The sequence below is a fragment of the Gambusia affinis genome, linkage group LG22, assembly GCF_019740435.1.
Source record: "Gambusia affinis linkage group LG22, SWU_Gaff_1.0, whole genome shotgun sequence".
NCBI classification, from domain to species: Eukaryota; Metazoa; Chordata; class Actinopteri; order Cyprinodontiformes; family Poeciliidae; genus Gambusia; species Gambusia affinis.
This window is the reverse complement of record NC_057889.1, coordinates 14,135,475-14,153,757: the sequence shown is the minus strand read 5'-3', so window position 1 is coordinate 14,153,757 and position 18,283 is coordinate 14,135,475. Positions and strand designations below refer to the sequence as shown.

Here is an 18,283-nt window from a genome sequence, read left to right as displayed (position 1 = left end):
AGTCTAATTAAGTAGTTTATTGTTTAAGCCTTTTAACTTTTCTGAAAGCCAATCACAGCTTCCACAAGGGTTCTAATGTTCATTTGTATATCATTTTGCCTTTTCAAGAAGACTTCATTTAAGAAGACTAATAATATCTTTTATTATGCACTACATTACAATCTTATGTATTATAGTACAATTGTTACAAATTATGCAATAATGTTTATTTGAGAGTAAGTAAAGTCTACATAAGCACCCAGACTGAAACCGTAAAAAAAAAGAAAGAAAAAAATGCACTTGAGATAATAAATCTAGAATAACTTGTCTGCATGACAAACCTCTAATGGAGGAATGTCCAAATTGCACCCAAAGAGCCATTTGTGGCCCTCTGACTTTAATTTAAGAATAGGAAAAAATCTGGCCTGAAAGCACATTTGATGACAATAGAAAAATTTTTATGGTAAGATTTTTATTGATGAATTAAACTGATCTTAAAATCAAAATAGTTACGTACGACTCAAAATTTTTTAATGTCTTTGATTAGTTGCTTTCTCATTTTCTTTCATCATCAATAGGGCAACAAACATCCAGAGTGATACACACTCTGTTCTTATTGAAGAGAATAGACCAAAACATTTTTCTAGAAGCACAAAAATATGAAATTATTTCATATTTGAATAAAATAAAATGGGGCACTGTAGACCTTTCTTTCAAAAAAAGTAAATGTGAGACGCTTTTATGCTTTGGATCTACAATATACTACAAACCCTTGTTCTACAAAAATCTAACTATGTTATTTAATTGAAATGTAAATTTTTTAAGTTCAAAGAACGACTTTTGCATTTTTTTATTTTGAATTTTTATTTTATTCTGGGGGGATTTCAAAGGATTATCTCACCTTGGGCACCAGAATCACTAGATCCGGCTCTGAATAAGATAATTAAAGGAGAGTACCACCCTCTGCAGTGGTAGCCGTAGTATTTGACTTTGGGCTCTAACTTTTCATCTTTAGCTCAGCTCATGCACACGTCCGAGCACGTGCGTGCGAGGGTTTCCCCGATGCTGCACGTTCACGTACACCCAGCTTTTTCAGTTTTTCCCCAGCTCCCTCCTTCCACTAAACCGAATCCACGCGAGGGAGTGACAGAGAGAGAGAGAGAGAGAGAGAGAGAGAGAGAGAGAGAGAGAGAGAGAGAGAGAAAGAGAGCGAGAGATAGAGAGAGCACGAGCTTCCGCCTTTACACTCGCAGACACAAAACGCTTTACTACACTCAGAAAGGAGTCGAGCAACGGATGAAAACATACATCAACCCCCCGCCCCAAAAAGCTGCTGTCCATCTACAGGACCGGGCAGGACGGGGCTGCAGCAGTCCGGACGGCTTTCGTGGTTAAGGCTGCTGGAGAAACAAGCGGATGCTCTTCGTCGCGAAAGGCTAATTTTCCTCTGTTTTTAAAGTGGAGGTGGGTCTTTTTTTATGTGTGAGTGAAGAGGTGGAGGAGCAAAAGCAGAAAACCGGCGAGTGCGTCTAACAAAGTTGCTTCGTGACAAGTAAAAACAAAGATGGTGCACGACGGCTGGTTTCTTTGTATGTTTCACACATAGAGATATTGCATCTGCTCGGTTTAATATAAAAAAGTGTACCGGAGACGACCCGGAGGAGACGGGACGGGGTGGAGGTAAGACAGCAACCGGGCCGCTGTAACATGCTTTCGCACGTCATTATTTTGAACATTGCAGCTGGATGTTGTTTATTACACTTTGTCAGCACTAAACTGCACTTAGCGCCATGGCAGAGTAGACCCTTCAGGAACACAGGCGTAAACATTAGTTCAGATGGTGGGAAAGTCCAAGAATGTGCGGAATTTTAAACGATCCTCTTGGAAATGTTGTCTTACACAAGCTGTCTCCTACATATTTCTTTTAAGATCTACATGGGACGGGACAGATGTGTCCCTGCAGTGCAAAAAGCAGCGGCACTGTTTGTTGATCTGTGCACATTTTCAGGCATTACCTTAGAAAGGTGGATCTTCATTCACTTAACATTCAGTGTTTTTGCACACACACACGCACACGCGCGCGCACCCACACACACACACGCACACACGCCTACACACACACACACATACACACACATATATATAAAGACTGCTTTGAGGTACGGTACAAAAAGTTCTTTAAATCCTAATGAAATGCAGCATAAGATGCAGTTTAAGTTGACTAATTTCTTATTGTATGTAATGTACAATAAGTATTAAGTATTTTTGCTAGGTTTTACACTAGAATAGTTTTACCTATCACTCATAATGAAAAAATACCAACTGAACTCAGTTGGTATTTTCTTTCTATTAAACTGGTGATAAAATAGTGAAAATTATGCAAAGTAAGTTTTTGGAAGATTTATTCTATGTTATTCTATGTTATTCTATTATTATTTTATTATATAAAATAATAATAATAATAATAATAATAATAATAATAATAATTTAAGCACATGAATGCTTTCCATTTTTGAAGAAAATAAACATAAATATTACTGTTTATTAAGGTATTTCTGATTATTACACAAGTATACGTCAAATTGTTTTCCATTTGAACTCAAGCCCTTTTTTCATGAGCTTCAGATGACAGGATGACAGAAATGTGGATGAAATTAATGATGAATTTTTTCTTTTGTAATATTTATGTGCTAATTACTGTGTAGGGTAAATTGAGTGCACTAAGTTAAATATTTTTTCAACTGATACAAATGAAGAAATACAGATGCACCACTAACCTGTGCTTGAGTTTAAAACAAATTAGAGGGAATAATGCTATTGTAATTCATTCGTTGTCTGTTGGATTCAAATGACCTATTTTTTAATTTTATTTTTTAAAAACCCCTGCAACCTCTTTTAAAAAAAAAAAAAAATTACATGTGATAGTCCTCCGAGTTAAAAATCAGTTTTATGATCAGACTGTATCAACCTGTATCGGCCAGGAAAAGCCTGATTGGTTCATCTCTACTAATATGCACTTATCAAAGTCATCAATAAAACACCAACAAACAAAACGCATAAAATGGAGTTGGTGTGAAAGTGTTACGCAGCAGATAAATGCATGCTGTCTCCCCGCTGCTGTCCTTACTGCACTTTTTAAAAACCTCTCTACCAGCTGATTGTTTTATGCATAACTTGCCTACTCGTGTAGGTTTGGAGTTTTAGCGTGGTCCCACTCGCTCTGACGAGCAAGGCCGAGCTGAAGCACAAGTAACACTGAAGGGGCTGACTGAGATGCGCTAAAGTTAGTACAGGTCTGCCTGTGGCCTTGAAGCTTGACTCATCTGTGCGATTTTAAAGGCATGGCCCGGGTATTTGTTTGCCTTTCTGTTTAATCGCTGTTGCCGTTGGACCTTTGCCAGTGCGATAAAAGAAAACGCTCAGATCGCAACAGGATTTGCATGTTTTTGTGCCTGCATAATGAAGTTGTGACTGATGGATCAAAATACACGGTGCTGACTCTTAAAGTCTTTGTCCCTTTGATCCTATATGAAAAAATTTAGATTTAGTGGATTGAAGAGGTTGTTGGTACCCTCTGATTCCATCCAGTGCATCTCTGAATGGGTTATTAACTGCTGAGTCAAAGGTTGGGTTTGGGTTTTAGCTGGTCAATGTTTTTTTTTTCTTATGAGAAATTTGGCTACAAAAAAATAAAATAAAAAGACTGAGCTTTTCTCTAGGGTGCAAAAACCACGTGCCCCACACAGTGTGAAATTGGTCCTTGGTGCCCAGTGCTGCTTCATTACACTCCCTCTGTTTTGACAGAAAGTAAATCTGCTCCTTCTGCATGAGGGGTTCGGAACAGACAACAGAACCAAAATAACTCTTACACACCTCTCTTTCCATCTTCTCACTCATTCAGCCTTCTTTTTTTTTTTCTTTTTTATACTTGTTTTCACTAAAACTTTATAAGCATTTGCACAAACAAAGCCAAAATGTATGAGGTTGTGCGTCATATTAAAGAAAGGAAAGAAAGAAAAAAGCAGCGGTGATGGTTATTAAACCACTTTCTAGTCAAGAGGGGCCCTATCAGATTGTGTTTTCAGTTTCTTCCTAACTGCGTCACTACCCAATAAGGAAATCCCATATTTACCCCACGGTTCGTGACCTGATGTTTTTACTTATCTGGAATCAAAACGTATCATTGAGGCTGCTTTCGGTCAGCTGTGCACGTGGGAAGGAGAGCTGGTTGCTTCAGTGAGCCCCCAGAACCAGAATGCAAAAGATTTGAAAAGCTCTCGATTTGCAGAGATAACGGCTTCAGTTTAGTTTCTCTGAGTGCACCGATAAATAAAGCAGAGTGGAAAAATAGACGGCGGTGTGATCAAAGTGTGATAAAACGTTGACTTTAGACAGATATATCCTTGAAACCAAAGATTTTGAACACAAAGACTTATTACTCACAGCTTGGCAGAAACAGGTAATCATAATCGCTCATCTGCCAGATACCGTGGATGTTTTAGTGCTTCACTGAGGCGCTCTTGAGTTGAAGCATGATATCTCTAACAAGTAGCTGGCAAATAAGGCGAAGCATTAAGCAGGTTTTCCGCAGCTGACCATCCGCGCATGGATTGCCAGTCTTCAACTTATGTTGCTCAGTCAAACTTATTTGCATAGCTTGTTTCACAGCAGGATATGATAAAACAAGCTATTATACAGTGTTTAAACTGACCAGTACAGAACTTAAAACTGTATTGTGCCTCTAGTTGGGGTTAACTCATGTGTTACTTTGGTTGCAAAAGAGCAGAGGTTGATGAATTGCAAAAAAAAAGGAAACAAACACAAAAAACTAAACTGTACTGAATTTTAGTCAGTGTGTTTTTTGTTAAAGAAGTGCTACTTTTGTTAGTTTTCTTTGTTTACGTCACTGCATCTTTATGGATTCCTTTTCTCTCGTTTTTTTCTTCCTCTCTCTTCGTCATTGCAGCAACCTTTCCTACAGTGATACTTTAATGCAGCTAATCAGTTGTAAAAGAGCAAGGCATCTGATTCTCAGCTGTAATTTATAAAATCATGATATTCATATAAAAACAAAACTATGAATGCCATGAAGACCAATTCACACTTTGAATTAGCTTTCAAAACTACGGTATGAAAACTTTTGAAATTTTTTTAAACTGTTTTTCTGACTTCTAGCACTTCTAGCACTAGCACTTTGAATTGCCTTGTTGCTGAAAATGTGCTATATAAATAAAATTACCTTTACCTTTACCTTTGGCTAAAATTCTACAATATATTAACTTTATTAATATAGTCAATAAATAAATTATACCTAATTTATTTATTAGGTATACGATGCTTAGTGATGCACCATTAGAGCTTTTCCCGTCTGATACTGATCACTGGTTTTCTTGACTTCTGACCTGTAACACGTATACAAGAAAAAAGTGCTCTGCACTTTGTTTTCTTTCTTTGTTTTTTTAAGATACTAATACGTGCATCAAAGCGTGAGCTGTTGATGAATTTATGCAAAGAAATTACTGGGCGTTCTTGGTTTTGATGCATTTAACGAATAAGAAAAAAACATTTTTGATCATCTGATCAGTGATCAGAACGGGTCAATAAAATCTTACTGGCTTTATTGTCATTCAAATTATTAGATTTTAAGAGTATCCATGTAAATATGTGATCTGTTTATTTTAGTTGATGCGTGTCTAAGAATATTATCCATAACATTTATTCATTCTTTAAGTAAAAATAAGTAAGAATAAATGTTTGTTGAATGTACTTGTATTTTCCTATTGCACATAATATTAATGTTTTTCTTTTCTGTTCTGTAGGCAGTTAACAGGTTCATATTAGCTTGTTATTTAGTCAGCTTATCTGCTCAGGTAACCAAGCTGTAGCTAATTGTTTAGCAAACATGCTACTTGTACTTTAATACGTTATTACCTTAAAAGAAGTGATGGAAGACACTTTTTTAAAAATCTCCAATCTTGTGCTGCGCAATATATTGTGGATCACAATACCAATGTGTGTAAGAGTTGTGTTCCAAAAGTGTGTTTGTTGTTATAATTGTTGGCTAATATATTCAAAGTGTTATGATCTTGCAGTTTTAATTCGGATGTAATATTTAGTTAGTTGGAGACACTTTCACAGCAACAAACGGTACCAAATGACTTTCCTGAAAATGCTGAAGGGGCATCTTTTGTGCTGAGCATCTTCAGCTCAATATTTAACAATATTGTTGCCATTGCAAGATTTTCTAATATCGTGCAACCTTTCTAAGTGGAAAAAAAAAAAGATTTCTTGTTTTAGCCAGCTAACCAGCAGTGCAGAGCAATCTTTGGGGGTGAGGCAATTCCAAACAGTCAAAAAACTAACTTCAACATTTTTTTCAGATATTTTATTTTTAGTATTTTAATCCATTGAGATAGAATGAAGGAAACCTTTTGTGGTTTTATAACTTTTTAAAACTTAAGGATATATCAATAGTGACAAATAACTCAACAGTAATAGTTTTCAGGGGTTTTTTTTATTGATCGAAGGAAAATTCGTCTTTGTGCTGGACCAGCTGTTTGTTTCAGACTCACCGAAGTAAAAGACATTTTGTAGAACATTTTGTCTTGTAGAATTTGTTCCCTGATTGAATTCTGTCTGCCCTTAAATTCCCCTTCTCTCTATTCAATTTATTCATTTACAGATTAAATAACGTAATTAAATTTTTGAACAAGAGAATCACATGAATAATGTTCTTTGTTTGTGACGCACTTCACAATGGTTCCCACTGCTTAAAAATCTTGCAGCCAGTATCTTTCGCTTGCAAACAAAACTTTTATGGTGACACTTGCTTCAGGTGGGAGTATTTACAAGAGTTAAACAGCATGTAGTAATTTCATCTGGCTTTTTCTCTTTGTTTTCAGCGGCAGGGACCTATTTTCTTGCTGCCGATCTTCTGTTGCTGCTTCTTTGTGGATGCAGACAAAACCCTGAGAGCTGTTTGGCGCGGCAGGCACCCCTGCAGCTTCAGGGGACTTTGTCAGATGTGTACCCAGCACACAAAGCCCCTGGCCTGGCCGTGGGGATGGCAGCCTCTGCCTTGAACCTGAACGGCCTTGGAGTCATGAACAGGTACAAGGACTTTGATATAAATCTGTTATTTCTACAAGCTTTGTTACTATGGTAAGAAACTGTTAGACCAAAGTGGTGAGATTGGTCTTACTTATTGGAAGTGTGTTTTTTTTTTGTTTTGTGTTTGCTTTTATTTGAAGCTTTGATAATGTCTCCGCATGGTGTTTGTTAATGCTGTGTGTCTCCCTCCTCTCTGCAGCAGCAATCAGTTTCACTCCCAGCCAGGGTCCTCCAACGCCACCTCTAGAACAAACACCAGCCCGGTCGGCCGACCTGTGCTGCCGGTTCCGGATCGGAGCACCTACTGTCCGTTACTGGGGGGAAGCCTCTACAGCCCAACGAGTCCTAAGGTAGCAACAGCACCATGTCCAGTCAATCTGGAAACATTTCTTTATATTTCCACCACTTCCTGTGAAGTGAATTTAGAAACATATGCTGTTAACTTTGGATAGATGGTTAAAAAAGAGTGGACCACCATATTTTGTATGCATCTGGGGTCTTTGGATTACTTCTAGTCTTTAAGTGACTAACTTTGATTTTTGTGACTTGTTGGAGACGGTGGTGTGTGGTTTTGTTTGCTTGAGGATAGATTTAAAACATTGTATTATGTCTTTTGGATTAAGCGTGGACAATTGATTCTGTTCGGTCTCTTCTTAAATTTTAATTGTGCTCGATAAAAATCTCTATAATAACATAGAAAAAGTTTTCCTATCTTCACAATACATGTATAGAATAGCTTGTAGAAGGAGTAGAATGGTATATATTAAGGAGATATTATGTCTGCAAGAATAAGAAGAGACAAAGTGTAGCGAAGTTTCGGGGCAACTTAAGAATACTTTCTTTTGATTTTTCAAAAAACAGAGTCAGAGTCACAAACCACAAGCTGAAGTTTCTGTAACCAGCATAGAATTATTTAATCCAAGTTTGGTTGGTCCACAAATCAGCGTTTTGATACGTCTTTCTTCAACTTGGCACCTTTAATAAGAAAATACTTGCTCTCATCTTTGATTGTGTCAAAATTTATTTCAAGGCATTGGATTCTTTGTTATGAATAACATAGCAGTTTATCCATCCATCCATCCATTTTCTCTTCACCCTTTGTCCCTAATGGGGTCAGGAGGGTTGCTGGTGTTGATCTCCAGCTACGTTCCGGGCGAGAGGTGGGGTTCATCCTGGACAGGTCACCAGTCTGTCGCAGGGCAACACAGAGACATACAGGACACACAATCATTCACACACACACTCACACCTAGGGAGAATTTAGAGAGACCAATTAACCTGACAGTCATGTTTTTGGACTGTGGGAGGAAGCCGGAGAACCCGGAGAGAACCCACGCATGCACAGGGAGAACATGCAAACTCCATGCAGAAAGACCCTGGACCGGGAATCGAACCCAAGACCTTCTTGCTGCAAGACAACAGCTCTACCAACTGCGCCACTGTGCAGCCCATAGCAGTTTATTTTATTGTTAATTTACTCTCAATTTATGCAAAACCAGGATGTGTTCACCATTTTGTAAAAATAAATCTTTTTAAAGTATTTTTTTCTATATAGCACAACAGCAAAACTTTTGTTTTAATCCTGGATGGAAATAATCTTTGGATTTCGATGTCAAGCTAAAGGTGCTCACTCCACCTTCACAAGAGATGTGATGGTGTTTTTATATCATAAGACATTGTTTCATCCTTAATTTTTAAATAATAAAAAATAACATAGATTTATAAAATAATACTTGCTCTAGAAAGCACATTGTTTGTGTTTTTTAACCCATAATTGTGAAAACACAATATGTTTCCTTCCCTGGAGTTTAGTCTAGAAGTTAAAGCTACACAACTGCAAACATCAGTAAATTTGTCATAAATGCATCGAAGTAACTCTACATTATTGTGAATTATTAATGGTGACTGCTCATGTCCTGTCTTTCTTCCCTTAGACGAGCCCCCGATCTCTTAGCCAAGCCTTTGTCTTTCCCCCTCCTCCAAATTTGCTCTCCCCCTTCGACACAACTCGCCCTCGCTCCCCCTCGCCGCGAAGCCCGGATCGCCTGGGAGTCAATGTGGGCCAGCGCATCCGACGCCTGAGCGGTGAAGACAGAGGGGAGGGAGACGGGCAAGAGGAGACGGGAGGAGGGACGAGAGGGAGCGAGGCGCGAGACGAGAGGAAACGTCAGGAACATCTGCTCCGGATCCACAGAGAGCTGCAAAACGTTGAGGTGATTTTATCTACTTTCTAGACGGAAATTTATCTTTATATTGTCATTTATGCAACTCTTTATTTACATCTGATTATGCAAAGATTTTCAGTCATGAATGAGAAGTCAGAGGAATTTACTTCTTTATTTTTTTAAGTTGATTGAATAACAGTGTTTGTAAGAGCTTTCTGTACACACCGTAGCAATCTATGTTCCGTTTTCCAACATGATTAAACTTTATTTAGCTATTGTATCTGTGTATCTGTGTATTTATCACAGATTAAAACTAAGGGAGTAAAGTTATATTCCAAGAACTGTTGGGTATATTACATGTTTGTTAAACATGTAATTCTTTTCTCTATTTATTGGATTGGATCTTTACTTTCTGGGTCATTCTACTCATTATATTGCTGAAAAATATAATTTAAATTTACTTTAAAAGATTTTAATATACTTAGCCTAAACAAAAGAAAGTTTTAAAAGTTGTATTAAGTATAAAACTAACATTTTACTGCATGCGTATGTACTTAACTTGGCTTGGAATGCTTAGTTTTATTTTAAATAGTGCTGTCTTTACCTATCCAGTCTATAATCTCAGTTTATATACAGCGTCATCCAAGCAGGTCATAGATACAAATTTCTGTTTATGTAGAAATTAGTGAGCCGTTGTGTTTCCAAATACAATTTGTTTGCTTATATTTATACTGAATTTATTGTTAGACAATGAAAAACAAATGGAGTCATAATAAATGTTCAAAACAAATACTCCTTTATTATTTCTGTCTTTTAGGTCAGGGGAAAAGTGGGCATCTTTGAGGCCCACATTTCCGGGATCCGCACCCAGGTCCTTAATAGTGAACTCCAGCGCAGTCCTCGGACGACAAGACGAGCGACTAGCCAGTCCTCTTCGCCTCCCAGCCAAGGAAACACACTTCTCGAAAATCCAATGACCCAACCACAAGTGACTAAAGTACCTTCTGTTGCCCAAAATGGCAGAGAGGTGGAGGAAGGGATGATGGAAAGACTAAAGAAGGAAGGTGGAATGGATGAGGGCGAGAAGAACAGCAATGCTATGAAGTCAACCACAGAGAACAAGACACTGATTGATCAAACTGACTGCCATTCACAAACAACGTTACAAACTGCTTATGGGGATAAACGGATTATTCGTTGTTTGCCTGAGACGTCAGAAAAACATTCAGCTACAGATGAGGAGAATAAGGAAAAACTGAGAGAATGGGAGGAGGAAAAAGTTAGAAGGGAGGTAGAAAACAGAGAAATGGAGCGAGATGAGCGAGAATGGACAAACAGAGAAAATAAAGATGAGCAGGAAGATCAGTGGGAATCAAAAGTGCTGATTCAGACCGAAGGAAAAAGGTTTATCGATATCTCTGAAACCCCTGCGTTACCTCAAGGACATAACAGTAATAACGTGAAGCTGAGTTCGCTGAACGCACCTGATCAAACATCCGACTATTTATCCTCCCTGCCTCCCTCCATCCCTGCAGTCATAATCACCGACCACGGTTTGGAGAGCCGGTCTCAAACTACCGACGGCTCTGGCTCGGAGCGGGGACTGTCGCGGTCCCCCAGCCCCAGCTCCAGTCCTGTTCCATACTCCTCGTCTCGCCCTCTCAGGAAGCTGTCCTCCTCCTCCGCCTCCTCAGCCGGATTCTCCTCGTCTTGGGAAGAGTCGGAGGACGATGTTTCCAGTGACACGGAGAAGGGAGACAATCTCCTGAATCCTGCACATCTCAGTTCTAAGCAGAAAGCGGTGAGTCGACCCAAAATTTGTTTTGGTTTTTGTCTTTGTCAGCTTGAACAAAAGCTTGTCATTTAGAGTTCCTTAAGGATTTCTTTTATTTTCATGAAAATAATGAGCTATTTTTGATTGCACTTTATATTTCAGAAAAAGATTAACTCTGTTGTATTGCGTTGTTGTTTTAGATCCAACTCACATTACTTATCTCAAATCTCTCTGAATAATGACTTAAGCGGCGGTATATTGCTCTATTACTTTATGGTTTAAGTGTTTTATCTCTGTTTATTGAGGGATTAGTTGGTTTCTGTATTCCCATCTGCAGGATCCAAAGTTTTGTGGTCAGGTTTCTAACTGGACCCAGAAAAGAGACTGCTACATAGTAGAAAAACAAACATTTAAGAGGTAGATCGTTAGTTGATGCCATAGTGTAGGACAATATTGGTTAAATGGATAATAGCTGTACAATATTAGTAGATATTAATAGACAGTGTTAAAGTCTTTTTGCTTCAGATTCATTGCAAACCTTGGTCCCAGATTGCAACTCATGTCTCTAGCTATTATAAAAAATTTAATGATTTCTATCTCAGTAACATGGTTTTGCTGAAAAAGTTGCCTCTGGCCACATCTGCTTTTAGTTTCACAATGACTTTAACATCTTCGCGCCCACTTAGGATATTTTCTGCTGCATTAAGCAAAACGAGTGACACCAGTTATGTTACTAGCATAAAGATTACATAAAGCATTTTATTTATGTATTTGCCCAGTGATATTATGAGAATTGTTAATTTGCAATATATTGCACTGTATTTTAATGCGCTGTATTTTATTGGATGTGACATTTAATTATCTGATCTTCCTGGATGAGTAGAGGTGTGAAATCAACATTCGACAGATTATGCATTTGGTAAACTTCCATTGAATGCTTTTCAGAGCTTTTCTTAGGTGCAAATATTCCTGACAAAGTTGTTGAATCGACACAGAAGTCAGAAACAGTGAAAATAATTATTACTGCAGTTATTTAGCTGCGTGAGTCGGTTCATGTTCATAGTTCACAGGTCACAGATCCAATATTAACAGGTCCACATTGTAAGTACTTATAATTATATGTGCTTCATGACATTATTGACCAACTAGCGCACTGAATTTGTCGGTGCCCAACATTTGTAACCCTCCTTAAATGCGTTTTGTTCTCACATAAATAGTGCTTTATAATGGTGAAACTCCCCCAAAAAGTTGCTCATATTCATATATAAGCAAAATGAGTGAAATACTGAGTGAAAAAAGGCTTATTTAGATGATGTTCCCATTACCACTCACCTTTTTTGCCCTTTCAATTTATGGCATGGTCGAAAACACACAGTAATAATGAATTACTGCCAGACACTAAAAGTTGAAGTTACCTTGGACAAATGGTCAAAAATACTTATGTCAGTTGTTTTGATGATTGTACGGACATAAAATGAAGATGATTCAAAGTGGATTATGCAGAATTGTGGTCATAAAGGCATTAAAATCTTGCTTTTTTAGTAAAATCCTGATTCTTTCTAATCTTATTTAGCTGACAAAAATTGCAATTATGGAAAAATCTGACATCATTGGTGCTGTTACTTCTGCTACTTCTAATATGCACAAAGGTCTCAAGGAAAGGTTTTCTGTATCTCCTGCCAACAAGTAATACAATCGTGATGAAAAACACACACAAAAAAGCAAAACACAGTTGATTAGTTTGAATAGCTGCAATTAGTTCAAATTCTTACGTTCGGATGAAGACTTTACACTCAAGTTGAAAGCAAGAAAAGAGCCATATTCTACATATATCAGGACCTTTTAAAGATGGTAGAATAAATTATGTGGCGTTTGTCGTGTAAAAACAAGCACTGTTCATTTCAAAGTCCTCAAAAAAATTGTTCCTGCATCACACTGCTAATTAGTAATTGTGGCTGTATCTTCTTTTGGAAGTGTAATTTGTAAAAGTGCGATCGTCAGCTAAGCATTTATTACCGACTGTTGTTAATATTCGCTTTCGATGCTGTGCATTTGACTGCAATGACAAAACTTTGTTTATTTTTTTAAATCTCGTTTTATTCTACTTAACATAACATAATGGCATGGCTTTTTAATGCAGTTTTTCTCCATTAGCTTGTCTGACTGCTGTGACAGGAAGTGCTTGTTTGCTTTTATTCTTCTGACTTTGGCTAAAGGGTCTCAAAGGGTGCTGGATGGATTACTGGGATGTCTTTATAGTTGTTTCCTCTTTCCATCCAATAGCTTTTATTAATTTTGTTGATCCCCGATCCCAACTGGGAGCTTATGGCATGTGTTTGTCGCATTACTTTGTTTGTAGAAAACCATTCTTTAACCCGTCTCTGTATAGAACGTCATCTACACACAGACTGTTTAGCTAAACTGCTGAAAGCACCAAACCTGTTTTATTGTCTAAAATATTTTCACTGAGATTCTTGGAAGTGCATTTTGTTCTTTTTTTGTTCCTGGAAAGAGTTTTCCCTGGCTTTTTTTGTTTTACTGTGTCTATGTGAAAAGAAGGTACTATCTGTAGCACATAATCAGCTTACACAACATCCGCATTCATACACAAACAGAACTTACAGGTTTTAGTGGGGGCAGAGAATTTAGTCAACATGAATTAGCTCAATTCATAAGTGATTTACCCATCACACCATGCAGGTAAATTGTCTGAATTGCTGTGGATTCAGGTGTCACAATATGAAGTTTTTAATGTATGAGAGAATAGGAAGCTTCTCTTTTGGTGTTTTGCTTCAGGAATCCCTCTTTATGCCCTTTGCTGATGTTCCTGAATATGCCTCTGCATGCTTCTGGATGCTTCTCTGTCAAATTGCCCTCCACCTGAGTTACCTCAACACTAGCAGGGATCACGCTGTGTTCTTGCTAATGTGTAGTTCTGAAGCTGTGTGAGATTGTGCGTGTTATAAAACAAGGTGAAGGCATGAGAAATTGCATTAAAGCTCCTGAATGCCAATGCAGCTAAAAGCCAGGCCCTTTCTGGGTTCGAAGTGTGTGTGTAAGCATGTGGGTGGCAGCTTTTTACAAAATCACTTGACTTTCTTTTGAAAGGAAGGATTGTGGGACTGATTCTGCATTGTTTTAAAACTTCCTCCCTTATAAGTGACCTTTTTTGCAAACTGTCAATAAGATCTTTTTAATAGAAGTTTGCTGAAAGATTGCTCTTGAAACCAAGCTCTCCACTCACCCTGCTGTTGTATAAATAATTTGTTTAAATGAATTTGGCTTAAAGATTTGAATAGGGTTTGTACTGTCTTTTGCATGTTTCCATTCATTGTTGTTTTTTTTCTATTTGTCCGGATAAAGATAAAAGCCAAAGCTCTCGGTGCAATTTGCAAGCAACATATGGGCACATCATGACGTTGTCTAACATGTAGCTTGATTTTGTCTTTAGCTTGTTACAGTTCCTGATCCGTCCTTCAAGGAAATCTGATGTGTTTGTGCAAGAGGCAAACGTGCAGAAACACATAAAGCGTGCTTGCTTGTGTAGGAGTTATGTGGGAGAGAGTAGAGGGACAGAGAGAGGAGGAGTGATACAAACACAGTGGAACTGAATAAGAATTTAGCTGCTACAAACACCAACAAGGAAATAAATCATTTTCATAGTATTCAGTTTGCAGAAAAGACAAAGAAAAACTGAAAGCGGCTCTTTAAAAGGTGTTTGTCATACCATTGAATGTTCCAGGAAATGCATAGATGTGTTAACGTGGCTCTGACACAGCTATAAATGCCAGAGCATGAATCAAACAAGGGCTAGAAAAAGGAATTTTTTATTGCATGCTAGGTGCAAAAAAAATGCAAGTGTAAGACGCATCCAAACACATTATTTCTCAGTTATGAGTTGATCCTTTTGCTCTGCTTTGCTGTCCATTTGTTTTATACATTTTTGCAAACAACTGTTTGTTTATGAGTGACTTTAAATGCTAAATATTTGTAGAGCGCTGTGACAAAAAGCATTAAATGAAAACATTTTTTTCCGACAGAAGGTACACATAGAGACATTTGGTAGATATTTTAACAATCTCGAATCTCTCCTAAAATACAAGTCGCTTAGAAATGTGCTGGCAGTATTTTTTCCTGTTCTGATAATGTTTGCAGCAGAAAGACACCTGTCACAGATTGGCATCGGTGTTTCAGTTGAGCTCTGTGGAGGAAAGAATGAAGCCTCGTCGAGATAATAGCTGTTTGGTACAGCTGGGAAATGTCTTCAGGAAACAAAGCTGCAAAAGAAAACGTCAAAGAAGTATCTGGATTAATACGATACGTTTATCGTAACATTCAGGAGAATTTATTCAGGGCTTGTTTGAAATGGTAAATTTTCTGCTTTTACTGGGATATAAAAACCTTTTTACTATTCTTAATTAATTGACAGTGCTAATTTTTAGTTTAATATTCTGCATATAATTTCCACATTATTTTTTTTTACAATTTTTTGCTTACTTTATATTGCAGTTTTCAATCAAAATTTTTTCTAGAATATTAAACGCCTCATTCCCCAAATGCGGTTCCTTTAACACAACTTAGTCATTTCAAATCCTTTTTTTCTTCAATTTTAACCTCAACTAGGACTTGAAATTACATCTATTCTCATAATAATATGTCAGTTAAAAAAAACGAAATCAATCAGAAATTAGAAAATGTGTTTTTTCACTTAAGCTCAAGTGGAGCAATTGGTTCTGTGAACTCTGCTTGAGAGAAAAAAAAAGCGAAGTGGTAAAAACTTAGTTTGAGATACAAACATTATTACATTTTTCAAAAAAATTGAAGTATGTTGGAGGCAATTTGCAGAATTTGTTCTTTTAAGAACAACTGGTATGGCTGCTTAACAAATCTACTTCACTTATAAAATATATTTATAGTTTTATTTTTCTCTCCCAAATCTTATTTTGCATGTTTCCATTTCAATTTTCAAGGCAGTTTTTCACTTAAAATGTACAGAGTTACATAAGTATTTTTGGTTAAGTGTATTCATTTCGAACTCGTTTTTATTGACAAATGTAGCTCTCATGTATTTTATGTGAGAGTAAAACAAAGTATAGACTATTTCTTTAAAATAAAACCTCAGTTGCCATTGTCTTAAAATTGACACTATATTTTCTACATAAATGTGAATGTGTGATATTTAATCAACTAGTGGCATTTGGACAATTAGTGAACCCAGCTGTGCAGTTCCTGTAGGACAGCATTCCTAACCCAATCACGCTCACATCTCGCTCCTGCTGGTTCTGTGGAAGAATTTGTTAAAATGCCATTGTAACGCCAGCATAGTGCCTTTTTGTTTTTACACAGCTGGTTGATATTTAGGCTTATAACATATTTCAGTGCCTTTTCCAGTTCATTTTGTGTCAAGACAAGTCATACAGACAGAGGTTGGAGTGCTAACTCAAAACTTTGCTTTTTGCTTTGAGCGTTATAACCTTTATTGACTGGTGCTTCAGCTGTTCTCTGTGGACGAAGCCAGTTTTATCAAAAATACTCTGGATGTTCTACTGCACAGGCTATGAATTTTAAAAACAGGTTGTAGGAAATGCACTAAAGAAAACAATCACAGTTTTTGCCAACTGCATCAAAATCGTATGATCTTCCAATATTGTGTGGCCCTAATTTTAGAAAGTGTGTTATCTTTCAGCCAGCGTGAAACTGCTGTTTCTGGTTCTTTTTCGTGGTCTGTCTCAGGACAAAGAATGCTACTTTGCTTTCTTCACCTTCCATTCGTGAGAATCTTTCCGTGCGTGAGATCTTTGTAAGCCACATGACACGTCGTCCTACAAGAGCAAAAGTTTGTGGCTTCTTCAGAACTCGGTTGTCCAGAAGTCAGTCTTTAGCTTTGCTTCCTTTTTTAGCTGGGGCAGGACATTCATGTGGTTTGGTTCTCTTAAAGCTACGTTCATGATGATTATGGCAAAAATATTTAACTAAATATTTTTTTGAATGCTATATTAACCATAATAATTATTAATAATCATATATTTTTATTGGGATTATTAAGAATTCAATAGTTTTTTTAATGAACAAAAAAAATGCTTTCTGTTTTATTTTATTGTTTAGCTCCTCACTTTGTCAGGGTTGGAATGAAACTCTTCCATCTTTCAGATCTTATGCAGAATCAGTCAAGACTTTGAAGCTATTTTGGGAAGAAGCAGCAAAAAAAAGGATGCACAGCAGGACATCTAGAAGCGAAGTGATGCACGCACAGTGTTACGAAACCATATGTAGAGTTTGTAAAGCACGGGATGCTTGAAAAGATTTCTATAAACTTTCTGCAGCTGAAAAAGATGCGCCTGTTAAATACACAGATCGACTATATAAACAAGCTGGCCTTTTTGAAGCGAAGGCCACACCCGTCCTGCAGTGAACCCTAACACATCATCGGCACACCTTATGCACACATTCCTCTACAAATTTGGTCAGTAAAACATCACGCATTCCTCAGCGTACACACAGAAAGTGTAACCTGGTAAAGCTACACTCACATCCCTTTTTCTGTGTCTCTGATAAACGGGGTCACACGCTGACCCTAACCCAACATCGTCACCTTTCGTGTCAATTTTATGCTTTCTCCTTTGGATTTAACCAAAATGAGTTATTTCTTTTGGCCGTACTTTGCCTAGGTGAGCAGCCATTTTTACTGTATGTCCAGCACTGTAAGTCTACTGAACTATCAGCACACAAACACTCACACACACGCGCGCACACACACAGTCTGTACTGCAGTGGAAAATCTTCACCACCACAGCGCAAGTTGCCTAGCAGCCCTGTGACGTCAAACCGAGTTTCCCTCTTACAGCTGTGCAGAGTCTCTAAGTTTATGGGTGTGTGTTTAACCTGAGTGTGTGTTTGTTGCAGTGCCTACTTGTTTTACCATGAGAGGGGAACCACTGGTCAGTCCTTTATTTGGTGCTTTTTGTGTGAGTTTGGAGAATGCAGCTGCATGTTTTATGCATGACATGAAGAAGTCGGGTCAAACTGCTGTCACTGAGTTTGGTGGCCTAGATGACAGACGGCCTTTGCTGGACCCACTACTCGGGGGAAACCCTGCTGGCTCTGACACACGGTTATGAGAAAACACTCATGCATGTGAGCCAGAGATCAATATGTAGGAGTATTAAATGCGCTGACACTCCCTGACAAATTTGCAAAGGACCCCCTTGAATCACTTTGGCTTTTTTAGTCTTGCAGAGTCAAGCCTAGATCGAAA

The 18,283-nt window shown here is 37.7% G+C and overlaps 1 protein-coding gene across 3 annotated transcripts in view; it reads left to right on the top strand.

Moving 5' to 3' along the window:
- Window positions 1-1,207: 1,207 nt before the first annotated feature.
- itpkb (inositol-trisphosphate 3-kinase B) overlaps window positions 1,208-18,283 on the top strand; it is a 33,908-nt gene continuing 16,832 nt past the window's right edge. Inside the window, exons 1-5 of one of the 3 annotated variants that reach the window (XM_044105820.1) lie at window positions 1,208-1,443; window positions 6,882-7,089; window positions 7,292-7,439; window positions 9,024-9,302; window positions 10,072-11,055. In XM_044105820.1, the coding sequence (XP_043961755.1) occupies window positions 7,043-7,089; window positions 7,292-7,439; window positions 9,024-9,302; window positions 10,072-11,055 (1,458 nt within the window). In that variant the 5' untranslated portion in view covers window positions 1,208-1,443; window positions 6,882-7,042. Of the gene's footprint in view, window positions 1,660-6,881; window positions 7,090-7,288; window positions 7,440-9,023; window positions 9,303-10,071; window positions 11,056-18,283 lie in introns of all 3 variants that reach the window. The other 2 variants (XM_044105818.1, XM_044105819.1) reach the window with 2 other exon arrangements.